We start from the raw sequence: 23988 nt of genomic DNA, 5'->3' as shown, positions 1-23988 counted from the left end.
TTAGAAATTTGTATATTTAATTAAGCAAATTAGGCATTATCTCATTAAATATGCACGATTTTGCATATATTTTCGGTAGATAGATCTGAACATATGATAAAGCCAGGTGTAAAATTCTTTTTTCATTTTGTTTACACACAAGATGAAAATAAAAACTCAGAGGGATTTCAGGATATATGCTTTCATTACCTAGGAAATCAAAATATACTGTCCATAGCCATAAAAAATAGATTTTCGCCATATTTTTTTTTATTAAAATGTCACATAAATCAGGCCAGGAATGATTTATTAAAAAAAACCCTCTTAAAATATCTTCAGAACACTGCTAAGTGTATAACTGGAAAGTTTGGTGTACACAGGTGCTACATAGGCTGAGATGTTTGTACTGGAGAATGACAAAAAAACGCAAAAAACTCATTTTGAGAAAACAGCAGTTAAAGATTTAAATAGCTCAAAATGAGAAATCGTCGTTAACTTTAAATCCCCCTTTGGACATTCACGATTGGTTACTGATAGAAAGGAAATGCCCATATTTGGGTTACATAGCGTTGTGCAGGAGACTCAGAGCTTTACAGCGATACCGGTCATGACAGACTTCAGTAAACAGACGGAGGCTCACGGAGCTCTGCGTGTCGCGTTTGAATGCTAACTTCCTGGTAAATTCGGGAGAAACTTAATGCCGCAAGTAAACAAAATGTAATAAAATAAACATCTTAATGTATATTTTCAACGTTTTCTTTATAGTAGCTTGAAAGAACACATACTGAAAGAGTAAACTAGCCCAAAATCTCAAAACTGACCACTGCATAAAAAATCGATGTTTTTGCCTGCTGTGTCTCGCCCTAAGTTAACTTTTACCAAGGATTAAAATGTTAAAGTTCAGTCCCTGAAACGTTTATTAAATTGTATCTATAGTGAAATTAAAACAGAATGTACCGATTGTAGAGTCCTGCATGGGTTAGGGTACCGGCGGGTGACCCGCAAATTTTGCTCAAACGGGGTAAAAAATATCCAACTGTGTTGGATACGGGTCAGGTCGGACACAGGGGAAACAGGGTTTAAAACAATCACATGCAAACGTAAAAATATATGTATATTTTTAGGAACACATCTACAAAAATATTCCTGTATTTCAAGTTGATAAAATAATATAAAATCCACATCAGTTTATTTGTGCCCACACGCCATGCCCTCCCAGGATCTATAACGTTACCTAGGCTACTTTCACTTTTAAAAAATTCATCATAGCGCGATCTGCTTGTCGTCGAGATGGATGCTGAGGAGTTGAAGAAAAGAATAGCTAGTGGAGATTGTAAAGTTGTCGACAATATGTCATCAAAAGTCAAGTCCAGTGTGTGGGAGAAATTTGGAGTTATCTGAAGAAAACAATATTGTGAAAGGCTTTGCTGAATGCATTTTTGTGTTGGATAGCTGCAAATGTGGAACTTCATCGCTGAGGAAGCACGCAGATAACTGTGGTAACAAACCAAGCTGTAAGAGCCACATGGGGATTAGTTCATCTGAAATAATAATTTAGTAAAAATAATAAGAAAATATTTCATGAAAATTCATAAGTATTTTTTGGTTTAAAATGCATATTTAGTAATGTTTAGATCTAATTATATTTAATTATTTTGAGCTTCCAATCAGATCGCACTACGTCATAACGCAAGCGATTGGATGTATTTTGTTTCAGTTTTGAAGTTAGAGACGTTGGAAGCAACACAGTTTTTTGACCGTGCGTACCATGTCTATGTAACAGTTTTTGTTTTATGCTTTTGAAGTAAACATTTAAAAAGAAGATCGTGGTTTGCTCGTGTTTCAAATACTGGTTACAATTTGACTGACTTCAAAAGGTTGTACAGAAGAATTAGACGCAAATAGGTGCCACTGCCACTACATAGTCAAAAAACTCGCTAATAACGGCGCTGGATTACCTGGATAACGAGGAGGACGTGGTTAGCTTGTTGTCGAGGAAGCAGCGGATTGGACTTTAGCGCTACAAACAAGACACAGAACCGGGTCAGTTTTGCTCAAGAGACCCGCGACGGATCGACATGCACCAATCGGCAGCTAACGGTTGGTCGACCTGTCAGTCAACAAAGAAGTAACGCTGCGCGCCAAAGTGAGGACTTTTTTCTTCAAAGGACGTGATACGGACGCACGAGGATAATGAGTGAGTTTTGAAAAAAAAAAAAAAAAAAAAAAAAAGGTAGATCAACTTCTCCCTGTAAAACGTATGCTTATTGCAAGCTCTGATTCAGTCAATGTGGAGTTATGGCGATCTTTAAGAAGTTGTTTTGCACTCGGTTTATCTAGAAAAGTACCTTTGAAGAAAGTGTTTGAAACGTTTGCATACAACTAAAGCATTAACTCTGCTATTTGTAAGATGGCTGAGGAAGATGAACAAAGATGTATTGAGGATACAATGAAAAAGGGAAGGTCACATAAGCTGACAGAGAAGGCATTAGAAGAGAGATTGCAGAGGTGCATTGCACTGAGAAGAAGAACATTAGGAACTCTGACAAGCAAAAAAAAGGAGTTGGAATCAATGATGAGTGATGCTCAAAATTTACAAAGGGTGAAAAACATGATGGAAAATGACTTTGCAACATCACTAAATGAGTTTAATCGTCTCAACAACGAAGTTGCAAATCTTTTGACTGAAGATGAAAAAACAGCTGATCAGGAGATCTGGTTTGAACCTAAAATGGCAGTAATTAGAGGATTTATGAAAACTACAAAAAATTGGATTGCAGCTGAGTATGAACCCATACTGCCAGTGGAAAAGGTGCTGCAAGAAGAAAATGTGGTTGATTATCTGCAAGAAACTGTTAAACCAAATGACAGTGTTTCACAAGTGGGGGTCAGTGATGTCACACATGCCAGCACACGTGGATCACAAATCAGTCGCACCTCAGCTGTGTCACGAGTATCGTCAGCAAGAGCTAGACAGGAAGCAGAACATGCAGCCCTGCTCGAACGTGCTGCAGCACTAAAGAAAATGCAACAGCTTGAGTTTGAAGCAGCTAAAATCAAAGCTGAAAAGGAAGAGTTAGTGCTGGAAACTGCGTTAGCTGAGAGTAAAGCAAAATTAAGGGTGCTTAAAGAGTATGAAAGATCTGAAGATGGTTTAAGTAGCTATTCGGCAGTACAAAAGCTACAAGGTGGACACGTGAAGGAAAGAACTAGCATTTTGCTTCCACAGCAAGCTAATACAAACGTTCATGTTCAACCACAAACTCAGCACTCCCGAATACATCAATCTCAACCGGTCTCCAATTATGTGTCCAATGCTCAATCTAACAGAGGTGATGACATAATAGCGGTTATGCAAAAACAGAATGTAATCACTGAGCTACTAGTAAAACAACAGCAGCTATCTCATCTACCAACCAAGGACATTCCTGTGTTCAAGGGTGATGCGCTACAATACAAATCTTTCATGAGGGCGTTTGAGCATGCAATAGAGCAGAAAACCAGCAATGATCAAGACAAATTGTACTTCTTGGAACAATTTACGGCCGGTGAACCTCAAGAGCTTGTTCGCAGCTGTGCTCATATGATGCCAAACAAAGGCTACTGCGAGGCGAAGCGACTACTTCATAAGCACTATGGGGATGAATTACGAATTGCCAGTGCGTACATTGACAAAGCACTCAAATGGCCTCAAGTGAAATCTGATGATGGGAAAGCATTGAGCGCCTATGCAATGTTTTTGATTGGATGTCGCAATACTATGGAAGACATCGAATTTTTAGAGGAGATGGATAACCCAACCAACTTACGTACAGTGGTGTCTAAGTTACCATATAAACTGAAAGAACGTTGGCGTGCTGAAGCTTATGACATAAAAGAGCGAAGAGGCAGAAGAGCAAGGTTTGCTGATTTGGTGAGTTACATAGACCGCCAAGCTAGAATAGCGATGGATCCCCTCTTTGGAAATATCTCAGACAGCCGCCCAATCTCAAGTGGAAAGATTGACCAAAAAGAAAAGCCTCAAGGAAAGAGAGAGGTCCGTGGAAGCAGTTTCGCAACAAATGTTTTCACAGAAAGCAAAGGGCCTCAAGAAACGCATGTTAAGCCAGCAAATTCAATTAAAACTGTGAGTGCCTTTGAGAAGCCGTGTTTGTACTGCCAGCAATCACATACCCTTGCCTCATGCAGCAAAATCAAACACCAACCACATAAGGAACGTGTGGATTTCTTAAAACTGAAGGGCTTGTGTTTTGGATGCTTAGTTCCGGGTCATCTTAGCAAATTCTGCAAAAGAAGAATTGAGTGTAAAGAGTGTGCTTTAAAGCATCCAGACATTCTGCACATAATAAAGGAAGAAGGTTCTGTCTCACCTGAAAAGAAAGATGGTCGTCATGGAAGTGAAGTATCTTGTGCTCAAGTTTCTATTTTGCAAGAGTCCTGTAGCCTCACAGGGGCCGGAGAAGCAGAATGTGTGCTGTCAATAGTACCGGTGAAGATAAAATCAAAAAGGAGTGACAAGTGTGTTGAAACATACGCCTTTCTGGACCCGGGAAGCACAGCAACGTTCTGCACAGAAGACCTGCAAAGGAAACTAAACATTAAAGGGAAACCGACACGAATACTTCTTAGCACCATGGGTCAAGACAAATCAGGAGAACAGAAGCTCATGAACAGTTTCGTCATATCAGACCTGGAAGTGTGTGGGCTGGAAGATACCAAGTTCATTGATCTACCTAAGGTGTTTACTCATAGCAACATACCTGTTCACGTCGAGAACATACCTAAAAGGTCAGATATCCAGAAGTGGCCTTATCTCAATGAAGTACGCTTGCCAGAGATAGAAGCTGATGTAGGCCTGCTTATTGGAGCTAACTGTTCAAGAGCAATGGAACCATGGCATGTTATTAATGCTGAGGATGGAGGCCCTTATGCTGTGAAGACTGCCGTTGGCTGGGTTGTGAATGGGCCTGTAAGAAAGGAACTGAATGATGCAATGAATAAAGCGCCTACCTTTTCAGTAAACAGAATTTCTGTGATGGATATTGAGAAGCTGCTGGTCCAACAGTATAACACTGATTTTCCAGAGCGTAACTACGATGACCGAGAGGAGATGTCTTGTGAAGACAAACAGTTTTTGCAGTCTGTGCAGAAAACCACAATTTTTGAGAACGGGCATTACAGCATTGGACTGCCACTAAGAAATGAGAAGCTCCAAATGCCAAATAACCGTTGTGTGGCAGAACAGCGCATAGCCAGTTTGCTTAGAAAGTTCAAGAAGAATCCTGAATTTTTTGAAGAGTACAAGAGCTTCATGGAGACCATCATTGAAAAAGGTTACGCTGTCCAAGTTCCAGTCCATCAGCTGAACCGTGACGACAACAGGCTGTTTTACATACCACATCATGGGGTGTATCACCCGAAGAAACAAAAGTTGCGGGTGGTCTTCGACTGCACAGCTTCGTTTCAGGATAGGTCTCTGAATAGCGAACTGCTTCAAGGACCTGACTTAACCAACACGTTAGTTGGTGTGCTTTTAAGATTTCGTGAAGAGCCAGTAGCTATAATGGCAGACATCGAGTCGATGTTTTATCAGGTCAAGGTGCTGGAGCGTGACGCAGACCTACTCCGTTTTCTTTGGTGGCCCAACGGCAAGTTGAACGAGCCTGTGGAGGAATTCCGAATGACTGTGCACCTCTTCGGAGCCACTTCTTCACCAAGTGTTGCCTCATATGCACTAAAAAGAACTGCTGAAGATCACAAGGCTGATGTATCTCCAGAAGCTGTCCAGACAGTTCTGCACAACTTCTACGTAGATGACTGTCTGAAGAGTGTAGCTAAAGAAGAAGATGCAGTGACCCTGGCTAAAGATCTTCGTACCCTGTGTGCCAGCGGAGGATTCACTTTAACAAAGTGGATGAGCAATAACAGGAAGGTGTTAATGACAATCCCTGAAGTGCATAGAGCCAGTGAAGTGAAAGACCTTGATCTAAGACATGACGCTTTGCCAGTCGAGAGGACCCTCGGTGTACAGTGGGACACAGAAACTGATACTTTCACTTACAGTATGAAGCTGCAAGACAAGCCGATGACCAGAAGAGGCATTTTATCAGTCGTGAATTCTATCTACGACCCCCTTGGTTTTTTGGCTCCGGTCATCTTGCCCGCTAAACTCCTGCTGAAAGATCTTTGTAAAGAACAATATGGATGGGACGAGAACATTGGCGGAAAACACGCTGAAGTTTGGAAAAGATGGAATGAAGATGTCAGTCATCTCTCTACCTTCCATGTGAGCAGGTGTTTGAAGCCTACAGATTTTGGATGCACTACAGCAGCACAGTTACATCATTTTTCAGACGCTTCTGAGTCTGCATACGGCACTGTGTCTTATCTGCTGCTAGAGAATAGCCAAGGTGAGAAGCATTGTGCATTCCTCATGGGGAAGGCAAGAGTGGCTCCACTCAAACTGGTCACCATTCCCAGACTCGAGTTGACCGCAGCAGTTGTCGCTGTCAAAATAGACCGGATGTTACATCAAGAGCTTCAAGTTCCATTGCAACAATCAATTTTTTGGACAGACAGTACTACTGTGCTCAGATATATTGACAGTGAAACTGCTCGTTTCAAAACCTTCGTTGCGAACAGAATCTCGTTGATTCGAGAAGCAACCAAGCCATCACAATGGAAGTATGTCAGAACAACGGAAAATCCTGCAGATCAAGCCAGCAGGGGCCTGAAAGCTAAAAGTTTGACACAAGGAGGAACCTGGATCAATGGGCCGGAGTTCTTGCTGAACAATGAATGTGATTGGTCGGAACAGCCTGTGCGAAGAAAGGAAAGCCTTCAAAATGATCCGGAAGTCAAGAATGGAGCTACAGTCAACATGATCAAAGTTGAAGAAAATATGGAACCAATCGACAAACTGATCAGCTATTACTCAGACTGGCATAAACTAAAAAGATCAGTGGCCTGGATTTTAAAGGTGAAGGAAAATCTGTGGAAACTGAAAGAGGAAAGAAAGGAAATATCAAGAAAAATCAGGGAAACTGAAAAAGACCCTGAAAAAGCAAGATCAAAATTAGAACAACAAATGAAGAAATTCAAAGCAACAGAAAAGAAATCGCTTACTTTGGATGATCTGGTTGTCGCAGAATCGGAAATAATCAAATTCAGTCAAAGACAGCAGTTTGGAGAAGAAATCAAAGTACTGGAGAAAGGTAAACAGCTCAGTCGCAGCAGTCAGCTGTTTAAATTGGATCCGATTCTTCAAGATGGCACGTTAAGGGTTGGCGGAAGACTCAACAAGTCTGCCATGCCAGAAAACGCTAAACATCCAGCAATTATTTCAAAGCACAGCAGAGTTGCTACATTGGTTTTGAGAGATATACACCAAAGAACAGGACACTGCGGACGCAGTTATGTCTTGGCACAACTGAGATGCAGGTACTGGATCCCACAAGCCAATTCTGCAGTTCGAAAGATAATCAACAAATGTACAGTGTGTCGCAGGATTAATGGAAAGGTTGGTGAACAAAAGATGGCAAACCTGCCTGAAGATAGGCTCTTGCCAGATAAGCCTCCTTTCACAAATACCGGTGTTGATTTCTTCGGGCCGTTTGATGTCAAGCGGGGCCGGAGTACAGTCAAAAGGTATGGCGTGATGTTCACTTGTCTCACTCTCAGAGCGGTGCACATCGAAGTTGCAGATAGCCTTGACACAGACTCTTGCATTAATGCAATTCGTCGCTTTATGTGCAGGAGAGGTCAAGTTACCATCATGCGTTCTGACAACGGCACAAATTTTGTGGCCGCTGAAAGAGAGTTGAGAGAAGCCATTCAACGGCTGGATAATGACAAGATTGAAAAGGCCTTGCAACCAAAGGGAATAAAGTGGATATTCAATAGCCCAGCTGCTTCGCACCAAGGCGGGGTTTGGGAAAGACAAATTCGGACTGTGCGAAGAATCCTTAACTCCCTTCTGAAAGAGCAAGCAGTGAACGATGATTGTCTTCTGACAATAATGTGTGAGGTCGAAAGCATTATCAACGGTAGGCCGCTTACAACTGTTTCAGATGATGTGAATGACGTAGAACCTCTAACACCCAATCATTTATTGCTGTTGAAATCTCAACCCAACATGCCTCCAGGGATTTTCAGCAAAGATGAAATGTACACAAGAAAGAGATGGAAGCAAGTTCAATATCTTGTGGATTTATTTTGGACTAGATGGACGTGTGAATACCTTTCACTTCTTCAGGAACGCCAGAAATGGCTAAAGCCAAGAAGAAACTTCATGACAGGAGATGTCGTGTTACTAGTGGATAGTTCTTCCCCACGGAACTCCTGGCTCATGGGAAAGGTAGTTGAAACGTTGCCGGATTCCAGTGGAACAGTAAGAAGAGTCAAGATAAAGACCAAGACCAACACTCTGGAAAGGCCTGTAAACAAACTGTGCTTGTTGGAAGAGGCGATGTCTGAAGAGTGAAGAAAGAAGAAACAAGTTGATAGTTTATGGACATTTAGAAATGGTTTGGCTCTCAGTGTTTAAGTTTATAATTGCTTAGTCTTCCTGCCTAATCAATTAGGGGCCGGGTAATGTAAGAGCCACATGGGGATTAGTTCATCTGAAATAATAATTTAGTAAAAATAATAAGAAAATATTTCATGAAAATTCATAAGTATTTTTTGGTTTAAAATGCATATTTAGTAATGTTTAGATCTAATTATATTTAATTATTTTGAGCTTCCAATCAGATCGCACTACGTCATAACGCAAGCGATTGGATGTATTTTGTTTCAGTTTTGAAGTTAGAGACGTTGGAAGCAACACAGTTTTTTGACCGTGCGTACCATGTCTATGTAACAGTTTTTGTTTTATGCTTTTGAAGTAAACATTTAAAAAGAAGATCGTGGTTTGCTCGTGTTTCAAATACTGGTTACAATTTGACTGACTTCAAAAGGTGGTACAGAAGAATTAGACGCAAATAGGTGCCACTGCCACTACACAAGCAGTTCTATCGAACAGTATTTTTCAAATTTAACACTGTTCAGTATGTGTGGTGTGCAGGGCGTATTTGAACCCAAAATTGTCAGATGTAGGCTAGACGAAATTGCATGGCAGATATAGTGTTGTAGCCGCGTCTGTTAGGCTACTCAGTTTTGTGGTAACCTTAGCCATGTTCTTCATGTATCGGCCTTTTGACAGCTTCAGCTGAAGTTGTCCTTGTGTTAATTGTAGTTATAACTTCTGTATGACCTGGCAATAGAGATGTGACGGTGATAATATTCTCCCACCGGTTAATCGACTTGTGACAACACCGGTATTACCGGTTTCATCATGGGGGTGGGGTGTATAGAGTGATGTACATTTTTTTTTACATGCCGTCAATTCATCATTCGTATTGAGTTTGATTGACATGCGATCTGACCAATCAAATTCCACCATTTTTGTGCGACAAAGCAGTCAGAAGAGTTATTGATTAACTTGGGTTGATTTGAACTTGGCAATCTGTCACAACACATTAAAGAGCCAAAAAACGGTAGGCCTATTTTATTTTTGTTTGACTGACCAAATTTGAAAGTTGAGACTTTCTTTCATATTAAATATGACCTGCTTGGCTTTCAGCGCGTTGTCAGTGTCCTCTATTTTTCACTGCTTGAGATCATGTTGAGAACAATAACGCCCTATTTGAGGGTATAGCGCGATTTCGGATTAAACCACAGTGTTTGAATGGTGGGTTCGTTATTATTCTTGAAAAACGCAAACGCTTATATTAAACATAAAACGTTTATTAAAAAGAATAAGAATACACCATGTAAGGTTACATGTCAGCACTTCGTGAATGGACAGCGACTCTTAAGTAGCAGGAACGCGTTCTGGCGCATTCATGTTAAGTGCATTTTTGGGAAACGCGCGTGGAATTGCGGCGTGTGACGAGCGTAACCTTGCACATAGAGAACGCTCTTAAGAGCTTAGATACATCGTTATCGGGAAACATGGCCCTGGTCTCCGCACTAGCCTAACTGTAAACTATGAAAGCCATGTGACCGGCCAACCGGTAAAAAATAAAAGAAAAAATACATTAAAGAAACTATTCCCTCTGATTTTGTTTCATTAATAAATTTTGACTAATCGCAGCAGTCTCGCATTCGTTTAGAGCTTGTGTGAATTTAACGAACAACCTCGTTTCAACAGGAAACGACACATGAAATTCACTGTGCTTTATGAAGAGTTTTTCTTTTGCGTGAAAAGTTTGCCGGAGATGTGTTAAAAGATTCATTCATGCACACAAGAGAGTGCATTCATGGTTATTAGGCTACCGGTATACCAATCCTTGTTCAAGGCCGAAAAGAGAACTCGATACTGACGCGCGTCTTTTTCGTGTGTGTGTGTGTGTGTGTGTGTGTGTGTGTGTGTGTGTGTATGTGTATGTATGTGTGCGTGTGTAATAGGCAGGACTTACAGCGCGGCCTCTTGTTTTGTCACGCTTGAATGGTTGAGCATGATCATACAACGCTAGTCAACTGGTGGCAGAAAATATGGATACTGCGTAATTGCTTTAAAAAAATGTTTGCGGTGCTGCGAGGGCAAGTGATGAAACCGGTGTTGCGTCTGAACACCGTGTAACACCGGTAACACCGACTATCGCGCCAAGCCTACCTGGCAATAAACATTTTTTTTAATTGTGTCTATAATGTGATTGGCTAAACTGATTTTATTTGGGTGCGGGTCGGGTGTCGGTTCTATTTTAAGCGGGTCGGGTCTGGTCGGGTGCGGATTTTAATTAATAATTGCTGTTGACGGATAACGGGTCAGATGCGTTTTGAAGCACTGCGGGTGCGGATTTACAAAATCGGACCCGTGCAGGATTGTATATAACCCTACACATTGACTTTTAAAAAGTAGTCTAAATTCTGAATAAACACATTACTTCTGTAAGATTCTTTGAGTTGTGAAAATTGGATCACGGTTAAACAAAAACAAACAAACATATGGGCCCTGTAACGATCTGAAACTCAAGTATCAAGCGTGAAACGCAAGTAACTTTGTGGGCGGGTCTTGGGCGCTGTTGCTATTATACTGGCGGGATAAATGACTCTTGCGCCCGACGCAAATCAAAAATGGGTTGGTCTGAAGTAGCTTCATTATTCATAGGTGTGGTTTGGGCGTAACGTGAAATAAACCAATCACAGGTCATTGGGAGAATCAGGGAAACGCGCCACTCAGTGCTCCTTATAGCCCCTCGATGGGAGAACCAAACGTGGTTCCCAGAGATAATGCGGCTGGCAGACTCAGCCCCATGGCCGATCCGTGTGAGAAGAGATCTCCTCTCTCAAGCCGGCGGTTCGATTTGGCATCCTCATCCAGAGCGCTGGTCTCTGCATGCATGGATAATCAACGGATACATGTTGCCTTGCCAGAAGGGGTCGTGAACACGATCACGCAGTCTAGAGCTCCATCTACGAGACGGCTCTACTAAATGGTCTGTTTTTAATAAATGGTTCACAGACAAAAATTTCGACCCACAAACTTGTGGGGTTTCGTGGGTGCTTTGCTTCCTTCAAGAGCTGCTGGACATGGGCAGGTCCCCCTCCACGCTCAAAGTGTATGTTGCAGCCATTGCAGCGTTTGCTGAATCGATGCACGACCAAGCAATAGGAAGGAACGAGCTCATCATCCACTTCCTCAGAGGAGCCAGGAGGATGAATCCCCCGCTGCCCCCATCGGTTCCTATTTGGGATCTTTCTTTGGTCCTGGAGGCCCTGAAAGCTTATCCCTTTTGAACCTCTAAATACTGTGGATCTGAAATACCTCATGCTCAAAACCGTTTTTCTGATAGGCCTGTCATCAGTCAAACACGTGGGTGAATTACATGCGTTATCCGTTAACGCCACATGTCTCGAGACTCTTAAGTCATTCTCAAACTGAGACATGGTTATGTCCCCAAGGTGATTGGCATTCCTTTCAGAGCGCAGGTCATTTCTCTCTCAGCTTTACCGGCATCCGGCAGCGAGGTCGGCAGTAACCTCCTCTGTCCGGTCAGAGCACTGAGAATTTACATCACGCGCTCCGCCGCCTTCAGGCGCTTGGAGCAGCACTTCGTTTCGTTTGGTGGGCGCACCAAGGGTCTCGCCGGACTCGAAACACAGTCTGTCCAGATGGATAGTGGACGCTATTGCGGCAGTTTATGCATTTAAAGACCTGCAGTGCCCTTTGGGCATCAGGGCTCATTCCACCAGAGGCATGGCCTCATCGTGGGCTTGGTCCAGCGGGATTTCTATTCACAACATTTGTATGGCAGCAGGCTGGGCCTCCCCCTCTACATTTGTTAAGTTTTATAACCTGGAAGTTCCCGCTTTGCAGGCTAAACTTCTATCAGTCTATTCTATACAAGTCGTGTGTATGCCCTGCCCAGATTGATCATGTGCAGGCTATTTTCACTTCTCTCCTGGTTGAGCTGCACTATTGTAGATTTAAAAATCATGGTTTCCCCCATTATGGTTGAATCATGGAAGCTCGGGCGGGCCCAGGTGTCACCGTGTCGAATTTGGGGCCCCTGGGACCTTTCTATAAAACTCCAACTCGCCAATTAAATGTTAGAGGCTGAAAATGTCAGTTTTAGGCTTAGGGTTAGGGAAAATGTTTTGCCTTCGCTCTAGAGCCCTGCGCTTTCGGTATGTCGCTTTGGGCGGGCCCAGGGGTCACCGTGCCGAATTTGGGGCCCCTGGGACTTTTCTATAAAATTCCCACCCACCCATTAAATGAATGCGTTTGCCACAGTGGTTTCACGGACAACGCTTCGAAAGGGCTGATCGATCAGGGGGCGCCACCAATCGGACACATTCCACTAACTTTCAAGTGATTTCAGTGCTTAATTTTGCTCACATCTAGTTTTGATATTTGGTGTCTGATTCTCAATACATATGACAAAGGAACAGAAATGTATTCATATGTATTCATTTAACTGTTTTTAGCTCAACGGGACATTTGCCCAATATAGTGGGTTATTGTAGCTGGGAAGGAATACATGAAAATCATGAAGATTGGGCACTTCTGGAAAAGTTTTTGATTTTTGGCAGGGTGTTGGGTATGGGCCTAAGTTTTAAAAAATCCATGGATACAAGTTGGGGTGCCCCCCCTACTTGGCAGTTATCCATAAAATCCAAATTGGCCCCCGCCGAAAAGAGAAAAGGTTATATCTCAGCTTCCTTTAGTCTTAAATTGTTGTATAATGTAATTTTTTCTGCTTTGTTTGATACAAGAAATCCAATTCTGATATATTATTCTTATTTTAAGTCCATTTCCATGTTAAATCTATTATCATAGTCATATTTAGCTCAAATAAACTGTCAATATCTCTGAAAAAGTCACATTGAAATATTACACAGGGCCCTAGACCCATATTTTTACCTCCAAGGTATGCTTTTCTTTGTTGATTGGACAGGTCACTATCACTATAGTGTCAAAAATCACATGTTGTGACCAAAAGGACCATTGTTGAGGCTTTAAATTAACACAACTTCAGAACTATGCCACAGTGAAAAGTTATGGTAGGCTTTTCACCATGTTAAGGATTGCTAATCCAGTTAATCCAATAATTTGCTACAGCTAATCCAATCAACCTAACGGTTCAACGTCTAGAATGAAAGGTGAGAATCAGTGATCTGACTAATTTAAAATACAATAGAGAAAACAGGACTGGCAGGAAAGGAGACTCTTGCTGGAGACTCAATAATCATCTGAAATCAGTCTACTAAACTTTATCAGTTTATATACTATTGCAGTGGAAAACTAATTAAACATTTAATAAATTTGTAATCCTACAGGATCAATGTGACATTTTAGTCAAATAACAACAACAAAAAAATATAAATAAATTACATACTTAAACATCATGTATTTATTAAAAAAAAAAAACTCTTCATCATTATTAGTACAGCCTCCCTCACACTTGCACAATGTGGTACAGTGAAGTCCAGCTCATTGGCACTTACAGTTGCTCTTACAGGCAACCACACAGCCACAGTTGAGGAGGAGAGCATCCCTTGCTGACATCTTCCAGATCTGTCCAATATGGCACCCAGGGCACACTTCCCATGCTGGAATAAGGCATGCTGGGTCGGGGGGATTGAAAATGGTTCATTACTCGAAGCTTCATTCAGATAGAAATTGCAGCACCATCTCCTGGTGAAGTAAATGTAATGCAACAAAGCTGACAACCATAAAATGCAAGTAGGTTTAACCATTTTTACCATTTAAACCACTACAGAATTATTTTTGTATTGTGTTTGTTTGGGACATATTCCATTAGGATTTAATGCCCCCACCAATAGAAACCAACACATATCAGTAGAGACCCACAGAGACCACTATAATTCCCATTATAACCAATAAAATTCCCATGAAAACCATTAAATCCAATAGAATTTCTGTAATGGTTTCTAGTTTTTTTTTTTTTTTTTTAGCAGGGCAGTATCATGTGTGAAAGCTTTATCTTGTTTAGCTATGGGAAGCAGAACTCTATAACTTGTTAACTGGGGGGACTGATATTTTTGTATGTTGAAAAGGATGTGCTTTGTAACTGGTTGTACTTGTATAATTTAGCAGAGGGTTTTTGAAGTGTCTGTCTTTGATGCATGTTTTTATGTAACAATGTTCATATGTTCTCTAATTACTACTAAAAAAAAAAAAATGTGGCAGAGGGTGTGCTTTGGGTACATGCAGAAGGCTTAGGCAAAGTGTTCATTAAATGGTATGTTTTTTATTCAGAAATATTATTTTCTCCACAGTCTTTGGTGAAAGGCGATTTTTTTTAACAATTTCACCAGCTTTAGAGAATATCCCCTCGCATGGAACAGATGATGCAGGAGTACACAAAAACAGTTTAGAAAGCTGGTATAAATGAGAATATATTGCTTTGTGGGTGGACCAGTAGGCAAGGGGGTCAGCAGAACGCTGCAGTGGGGGATCGGTCATGTAGCGCTGGACCTCTATGGTTGCATCTGATGTTGCACTTTTGTTCCTCCTTGCATTACTTGCATTGTTGTCCAGCAGCTCCCAAATATTCACCTCATCTGCAAGGGAAATGATAAACGAATCCATGTTATGAGTAATGAATAGTTTTAAGTAACCTTCTAGGGTTTTTACTTTACCTTGACCTGTAGTTTCAAGATTTTGTGCTGTATCTGGCTGTGCTGAGTGGCTGGGTGTTTGATGAGCCCTTAAAATCACAAATCATAAAAATGAACGAGAATTTAAAATAACAATTAAAAGAAAATAATTGTGCTTTTTTAAAAAAAAAAAGTGTTTAAAAACATCCACACAGAAATAAAACTGCCTTAAGTTAAAATTGTTAAAATTGCAGTCAGTGTGAAGCAGCACAGAGATGCAGAGTTAAACAGATGTGTGCAGATGTTAGCACATAACGTAAAAGCAATCCATTGTACTGTAGTGCTCCATATCATTCACTACATATGTAAAAATATTTGTATGCAGAAATGTCAAAGAACTAACCTTATTCGGGGAAATAAGTTTAAAGTGTTCCCAACCTTGGGAACGACTTCTCTTTCTCGCTGGCTCCATCACAACTCTGAAATAAACTCAATCCACTCTCCTCAACAATAACGCCAATCCAAACACCGACTACTACAACCCACGGTGTTGCCATGGTTTGGCTTCACTTTTATAAGAAATACAGCTGCCAGGTTTCAAACCTATCAACACTGGATTGGGCTGCCAAAGCAGTCAGGTGGTTCACTACAGGAGTGAACCAGTGTGTTTGCTTCAGAAGTCATTTTCACGTGACTAGTGACGTAATGATACAAGCTCCGAAGCAGTGGTTCATTGCAAGGACCGTTTGAGTTTGAAGCAAGCTTCGGAGCGTCGGTGTCAGACGTAACATCACTAACACTAACCTCTGTGTCATTGTTCTGCTGTCTCCAGGACTCCTGTTCGATTCCCTATTGCCTGTGATCCTGCACATGTGTTCTCCCGAGCTTCCAGGTTTTCCTCCGAACTTGCTTGCTATCGACCGCATCTGAAAGAGAAAAGACAAGTATTAATGTACTGTGACTGCTTGACATCAACCCATCCGAAGTGAAAGTGCTTACCTGGTTTCAGTCCCGCATCGAGTTATCTTCACAGAATCTACACTTGAATTCAATGAATACTCACCTTGCACTCTTGTCACCTTGAATAAAGCTGTGTTTGGATTCACTTACCTCTGTCTCCTTTCCTATATCCTGACACTCCCTCAGTTTTTCCAACATCACCTCTCTCTGTGTTTCATATTTTCTACAAATCATGATTACATGCTCTACTGACTCCTCTTCTTCACATGACATCCCTCACACAATCCTGGCTGATGTTTTCTTATCATCTTAAGGGTTTTATTTAGTGTACAATGTCCCAAGCTTAACCTCGTCAACACTATTTATTCTCTCCGATTCCCACTTCCCACCCAATCTCCTTTGACAGTACTTTGAATTTGTTCTGTCTCCCTTTCTCCTCTCTTTCCCACCTTTCCTGCCATCTTTGATTTATTTTCTCCCATTAATACTTTTAACCTCTGCTTTGCTCATTTTTACGTTTGTAAACCGTGTTTTCCACCAAAATAAAAGCTTGATGCAGTTTCCATCAAAATAAAAGATCATGTGCTTATCTCTTTCCAGTATAGAAATTTGTACAAAACAATTTTTTTTTCAGTTTTCAACTTTATTTTTCAGTGCATTTGTTTTACAATATATGGCTATTACTGTCATGGGATATGGGTTGGAGCTTTTAATTTTGAACTCTCAAAGTGCACTAGATTGATGAATTTAACATTAAAATGCACAACATTTTCTTACCCAACGTCCACCCACCAAAGATTTACCAAAAATCCTGTGAGAAATACTGGAATTGCTATGCCACTGCAGCTTATAGCTTGTTGTTTTGGATTCATCCATGGGCGTCGGAACCATTGTATATGGGTGGGACAGGACCCACCCACTTTTTAAGATCAATGATATTATACCCACTCACTTTTAACGTCTCTAATTCAGCGCATTTGTCTGTTCGCTTTTCAGAGCGCCGTCAGTCAAATCCATTCCACTTGAGGAATTAAAATAAATATTTTTTTTTAATTAAAATTAATAAATTAAACTCCATTTCCGCTGAATCGCTACATTATATTTCTCAACGAGCCGCAACTGACGAAAGTAACCGCCCGTTGTACCTTTCCAGTCAAATATTGCGTTGCAAACATAACAGCTTTAAGTTGTCATTGCTGGCAAATGACCGTATTAGGGATAATCCACGGATAGCTGTGCATTTAATGCACGACGTGGAGGCAAAGAACCGCCCGACGTTAAGTGGAGTTTAGTTTACTTAATTAAAAGGCACCAGAATGAAATGGTAGGCCCTAACATTTTTCTGGGGGAGGACCCACCCACTTTTTTTTTTCTTCTGACGCCAATGGATTTATCATTGTGGAGTATAGTTCAATTATATTATTTTGTCTATTTTGTGCTTCACTTGAACAAGTTCCTTTCACATTTAGTAAATGGACTGGAGTCACTTCAGTTCTAAAATAATAATAATCGAAGGCTACTAGTAAATATGCGAATCTGCGTGGCCCTGATTGGCTGCGGGGTGTCCCGTATGCGCGTGCTGGAGACCGATGACGTCACCGCTCGCTCGCGCCGTTTCTTACCTCATTCAGTTTCAGCGTTGAGTCTTCTGAGGTGAGGAGAGCAGTTTACGGTAGGCTATTTCTCGTATTTACACAACCATCACACACACTTTATACAGTTTGATTATGCGACAGGCTCATTTCTGTATTGTTTTCATCGATCACAGCGATACTTGTGCGTCTTTTCTGGCGTCTTCCTACTGAAATAAACATTTAGTGCAGCAGAAGCGAGCATGAGGAGAATATGTTGAGTTCATTCAGACCTGAGCGATTTTGTGTTCGTTTGTGTGATTGTCTCGATGTTTGAAGTGAGAACTGTTACTAAAAGTCAAGTTAAAGTTTGAGATCTGTGAGGGGAATTGATGGGAATCGTTCCCAAGTGTTGCTGTTGCCATTTTCATGTTTACCTTTATTTCTTTGTCGACATTTGGCAGATTACATTTACTTATTGAATGTATGTCTATTCTAACACTGACTTTATTGCCCTGTTTGGGTAATGAACGTGGGCAATTTATATAGATCAATACTATTAATGAAGTTTGACACAGGAAACACATTTTCTTTATTTAAGAGTTTTATGATCATTGTCAGTTTCTGTATACAAATGTTAATGGTGGAATTATTATTATTCATTATTTCAATTAGTTTTTATAAAGTCGAACTATATATTCACATGTTATGGTATTGTAGTTATTTACCTGTAGAGGTTCATAAATATGTTATCTATTTAATTATTTTGTTTTATTATTGATGAATTATCCATGTAATATTGTGAAAAATAACAGTATTGTCTTTCAATAGAGCTGTTTTACAGGCTTTTGTCATATATCCTGACTCAAATAATGTGTTTCTAAAAGCAAACTCTGAATAAAGTGAGATGATCTGCTGATGATCCTGAATGGTGTTTGCAACGCCAAGGTCATGGGTTCGATTCCCAGGGAAAGCTAGAACTGATAAGAATGTAAATGTGTACCTTAAAATACAATGCAATCGCTTTGGATAAAAGTGTCTGCCAAATGCATACATGTAAATGTAAATGAATGGCTTGTTGAATGAGTGTTGATAGTCTGAGTCTCATCATTATTAACAGATCTGCTGAAAACACTCTTTATTTCATGACAATAGTTCCTGTTTTCACCTCATTTATTATGCTGATGTCTTCAGATCTCCTGTACATTGACATTTAAAGCTCATTTCATTGGTGTCAGCAGACTGAGGGGATTTGTTTTTTACTATGTAGCCTATGTTTATTTCTGTTTATGCATTAAGGTGGCCCTTATTTTTCAAGTTTTGATTTATAATTGTCTGACCCCCTCAAGTTGTTCCAATACATGAAAAAATAATTCAGGCAAAATATGAGCTCATTTGAACAATATTTAGAGGTGGCTCGATGACGTTGAAATTTTGTATAATCAGTTATTATGCTCAATTTGTGATAATTACCACTTGCCTAATTTTATCTAAACTATTTAAATTACATACTTGCTTATTTATAACGAAGCCACTTTCACAGAAATGCGTGGTGTTAAGAAACTCTGAACTATTGACTTTGAACTGTGCAAACTTAGTCCAGGCAAAGTAGCGTTTTACGACAGACTAACTGTAAAATAATTTTTTGCAGCTTAGATAATTTCTATGAGGTGTCCAGAACAACATACTAAGTCTAAGAAATCCTAGTTGAGTAAATGTTAAATTCTCATCAATCCGAGATGTGTGCCAATAAGGCCAGGCAACAATACACCCCAATGGGGCTATTTTTTCCTTTACTCCTATCAAAATGAAACTTTACACAATGAAAGTACCCATGAAAAGTTTTTTTTTTTGTATTACAAGTTTCTTTGAAAATGTATTTTAATATGCAAATGAGCTATACACTAATCGAATATGCCCAAAATACACCCAAATAGGCTTATTTTTTTTCCTTTACTCCTACCACAATAAAACTTTACATAGTAAAAGTATACATGAAAAGTAACTTTTTTTGTATTACAAGTTTCTTTTGAAATGAATTTGAATATGCACATGAGTGCCACACTTATTGAATATGTCCTAATTTGCATATAGGCAGAAACACCATTCATATGTATGACAAATACATCGACCCGATCTTCATCCAATCATCCTACTGCCAGTGGGTGATGGCAATGCTGCTTTTAGACTGGCCTCTAACCTGAAAACTGCCTGGTTGGTAGTACCTGCCATGGGTATAACCCCCACTGGTATAGTCTTCAGGGTCGGTAACAACAGGTAACAACAACATGGGGAGGTTTCTTTTTAATTTTATTTTATTTTTTTCTTTTTTTTTCTTTAACTAGATATTGCTGTTGCTAGCTTCTCATAACACTGCAAAGCTACTTTACAAACGGTAGAAGTCTGATGTGTGGCCCGGCTAGTCTGAAATACTTGCTAACTACAAAAAGAGAAGCAGTTTTGGTGTTTGGCAAAATTATTTTAAAGAGCTGTAATGTCTGGAAAGTGTGTCTATCTAGTTTTTCATCTGTCTTCTGTGTGAGAGTGAATCGTTTAGTTGGTAAGAAAGACTTCTGCCTGTAATCTCGTAATCTTACCAACAATACCAATCATTTGTAAATCTACCAGCCCAAAATTTAATCTCACCACATTACTAATGACTAAGATGGCTATTCTGACTTTCTTCTGATGTTATCTGTGGGGGAATGTCATTAGGTAAGGCTTGTACGCAAAAAAAAAAAAGAATTTAGAAAGCAACTGGAGGCAAGATTGTGCAATCAATTCTTAAGGTCAATATAAGTCTTTTTGTGGCAAGTGACCCAGGTAAGTGTGGCAAGTGACTTCAAATGTATTGTGTTTATTCATAGGTTAACTTACTGAATGGACATGAATGTGTTAGTTATTTGGCCCCTGTTTTTTCTACTTGTGACTTTATGGTTTCTTGGCCATAAGTCAATTAGGCCTAATGTTGAGCTCATTTGCATATTTAAAATAGATTTTTCAAAGAAACTTGTAAAACAAAAATGTTACTTTTCATGTATACTTTCACTGTGTAAAGTTTTATTGTGGTAGCAGTAAAGGAAAAAATTAAGCCTATGCGGGTGTATTTTGGGTAGCCTATATTCGATTAGTGTATAGCTCATTTGCATATTCAAATTCATTTTCAAAGAAACTTGTAATACAAAAATTTGACTCTTCATGGGTACTTTCATTGTGTAAAGTTTAATTTTGATAGGAGTAAAGGGAAAAAAATAGCCCCATTGGGGTGTATTGTTGTCTGGCCTTATTGGTACACATCTCAGATTGATGAGAATTTAACATATTTCCTCAACTAGGATTTCTTAGGACTTTTAGTATGTTGTTCTGGACACCTCATAGAAATGATCTAAGCTGCAAAAAATTATTTTACAATTAGTTCTATTTTTGGCTCCAAAATTAGTTACTTTGCCTGGACTAACTGTGAAAAGATGCGTATCATCAGTTATCTTACAATAGTCAAATGTATGTTGTGTAAGATATATTTGGTTAAGTAATTAATATAGTACTCACATTGAACTGTGATCAAGTAATAGGCTATCTGATTTGATGCATTCTGCAAACTGTGTATAGTATTGAATACAATGCTCAATGCTAAACGTTTTAGAATGAAGAATTTTGCTGACTTGTAGAATTGCCTACAAAAACAGTGAACTTTGATGTGCTTGAGCTACCTCTAAATATTAATATTTTTGCCCCATTTTTTTCTGGGGTGTTTTTAGCATAAATGGAACAAATCTAGCGGGTCAGGCTGCAGAAAAACGGAAACAAAATGTTTTTGTACATTTAAGGGCCACCCTATTATGCATTCAACTGTTTTTCTTACCATTATTTATATTTGGAAGAATTTACATTTATTCTGTTGTCCATGAGCATAAAAACAAACTCAGTAACTTTTATATATTTTTGATTTTGGCAGATCAACTCCTTGCATTACAAATCATCATCAGTGAAGCTCCTTCCACTGCAGTCACATGGTCAGTGAAGCTCCTCCCACAGCCATTCATCATCAGTGAAGCTCCTCCCACAGCAATTCTCCAATAAATGCTGTAAATTCCCATCAGCTACAAGTGAAGACGAGCATCAAAGCATCAGGAAGAGCTGAAATCTGTACAGACTGAGTTTATTAGAGGACAGTGAGAACATGAGTGATCCAGAACCCTGCAGAATGAAACACACTGAAGATCCTGAAGAACAAAGAGGTTGGTGTTTATTCTTCATTCATTCAAGCACTTCTTCTTTATTTTACATTTATTTTATATATGGTTTATAATTTGTAACAGTGTTACCAGAATTTTGACCTGAATTTTTTACAAGCATGTATAACAAATAATAATCATTCCAAAATGTAAAAAATTACAATCTACTCCGCTTTACTCCAAACCTTTGTGTTCTTTCTCGCAGTGAAATTCACTTGATCTTGTGTTTCTTGTGTCTCACTTTCACATGCGTGAAAACATGGGATTTGTGCCTATAATGTTTAAAAAATAATAACTGGAAGATAAGTGTACCTCATTCATGGAAAGTTTCAGGGATGTTTAATTAATTTATAAAAAGACATGAATTATTGTAACATTTTATTGCAGTTGTCTGTTACATCTGGGATATTTTTTTATCTCCATTCACTCCATATTTCTCTCTTTGAATTATTTTGATTATTTAGAAAATTTGAAAATTAGTTTTTCTTTCATTGCAGACCCGATGGAAGTGGAGGAGGAGAGTGAAGAAATGAGACAAGTGAAGAAGGAGAGTGAAGTGAAGGAGGAGAGTAAAGAACTGAGTGAAGTGAAGGAGGAGAGTGAAGAACTGAGTGAAGTGAAAGAGGAGAGTGAAGAACTGAGCAAAGTGAAGGAGGAGAGTGAAGAACTGAGTGAAGTGAAGGAGGAGAGTGAAGAACTGAGTGAAGTGAAGGAGGAGAGTGAAGAACTGAGTGAAGTGAAGGAGGAGAGTGAAGAACTGAGTGAAGTGAAGGAGGAGAGTGAAGAACTGAGTGAAGTGAAGGAGGAACATCATGTCAAACCTGGAGAAAAACATTTGAGTCGCTCAAAGACTAAAAAGACATTTTTAAAGAAAAGAAGAGCCAAGAAATCTTTCACCTGCACTCAGTGTGGAAAGAGTTTCACATGCAAACAAAGTCTTGAGATTCACATGAGAGTTCACACAGGAGAGAAGCCGTTTACATGCAATCAATGTGGAAATAGTTTCAGTCAATTATCATCCCTTAATGTTCACATGAGGATCCACACCGGAGAGAAGCCATTCTCATGTGATCATTGTGGCAAAACATTTCTTAGTGCATCAAACCTGAAGACACACCTGACAGTTCATATGAAGGAGAAGCCACATTCATGTTCTGAATGTGGAAAGTGTTTTTCACGGCTGCAATATTTACAAACACATCAGAAAACTCATACTGGTGTGAGAAAGTACATGTGCTTTGAGTGTGAGAAGACTTTTACTGCAGCAAACTGTTTAAAACGTCACCAGATTATTCACACTGGAGAAAAACCATACAAGTGTTCACACTGCGACAAGAGATTCAGTCTGTCAGCAAATCTGAAAACACATGAGAGGATCCACACTGGAGAAAAACCATACAAGTGTTCACACTGTGACAAGAGATTCAGTCTGTCATCAAATCTGAAAACACATGAGAGGATCCACACTGGAGAAAAACCTTACAAGTGTTCACACTGTGACAAGAGATTCAGAGACTCATCATCTCTGAAAACACATGAGAGGATCCACACTGGAGAAAAACCTTACAAGTGTTCACACTGTGACAAGAGATTCAGTCTGTCAGCAAATCTGAAAACACATGAGAGGATCCACACTGGAGAAAAACCTTACACGTGTTCACACTGTGACAAGAGATTCAGTCTGTCATCAGATCTGAAAACACATGAGAGGATCCACACTGGAGAAAAACCTTACACGTGTTCACACTGTGACAAGAGATTCAATCAGTTAGTAAATCTGAAAACACATGAGAGGATCCACACTGGAGAAAACCTCTACAAGTGTTCACACTGTGAAAAGAGATTCAGTAACTCATCACATCTGAAAACACATGAGAGGATCCACACTGGAGAAAAACCTTACAAGTGTTCACACTGTGACAAGAGATTCAGTCAGCCAGCAAATCTGAAAGCCCATGAGAGGATCCACACTGGAGAGAAGCCGCACACGTGTGATCAGTGTGGAAAGAGTTTCTCTTTTAACAGTCACCTGAAGCGACACATGAAGATCCATGCAGTGGAGAAACCACATCACCGCAGTCTGAGATCACAGTAAGTAGTTCATCTTTATGTGCTGAGAAACAAAAGCTGCTTTT

The 23988-nt window shown here is 39.8% G+C and overlaps 2 protein-coding genes across 4 annotated transcripts in view; one reads left to right on the top strand and one right to left on the bottom strand.

Moving 5' to 3' along the window:
* The window catches only part of LOC311081665 (uncharacterized protein), a gene marked incomplete at its 3' end in the record, with an annotated part of 465213 nt that overhangs the window by 90981 nt on the left and 350244 nt on the right, over nt 1-23988 (bottom strand). The gene's annotated exons all lie outside the window — the stretch shown is intronic.
* Nucleotides 17676-23988, top strand: part of LOC311087734 (uncharacterized protein) — a 29527-nt gene continuing 23214 nt past the window's right edge. For 2 of the 3 annotated variants that reach the window (XM_084121137.1, XM_084121136.1), the window contains exons 1-3: nt 17686-17719; nt 21574-21856; nt 22351-23944. In XM_084121137.1, coding sequence (XP_083977263.1) covers nt 21799-21856; nt 22351-23944 — 1652 coding nt within the window. In that variant the 5' untranslated portion in view covers nt 17686-17719; nt 21574-21798. Of the gene's footprint in view, nt 17720-21573; nt 21857-22350; nt 23945-23988 lie in introns of all 3 variants that reach the window. The other variant, XM_084121135.1, reaches the window with a different exon arrangement.

This window comes from Abramis brama (genome assembly GCF_963993115.1).
Source record: "Abramis brama genome assembly, chromosome: 1".
Taxonomy (NCBI): Eukaryota; Metazoa; Chordata; class Actinopteri; order Cypriniformes; family Leuciscidae; genus Abramis; species Abramis brama.
Note: the sequence above shows the minus strand (reverse complement) of the source record. Positions and strands in the feature narration are given on the sequence as shown.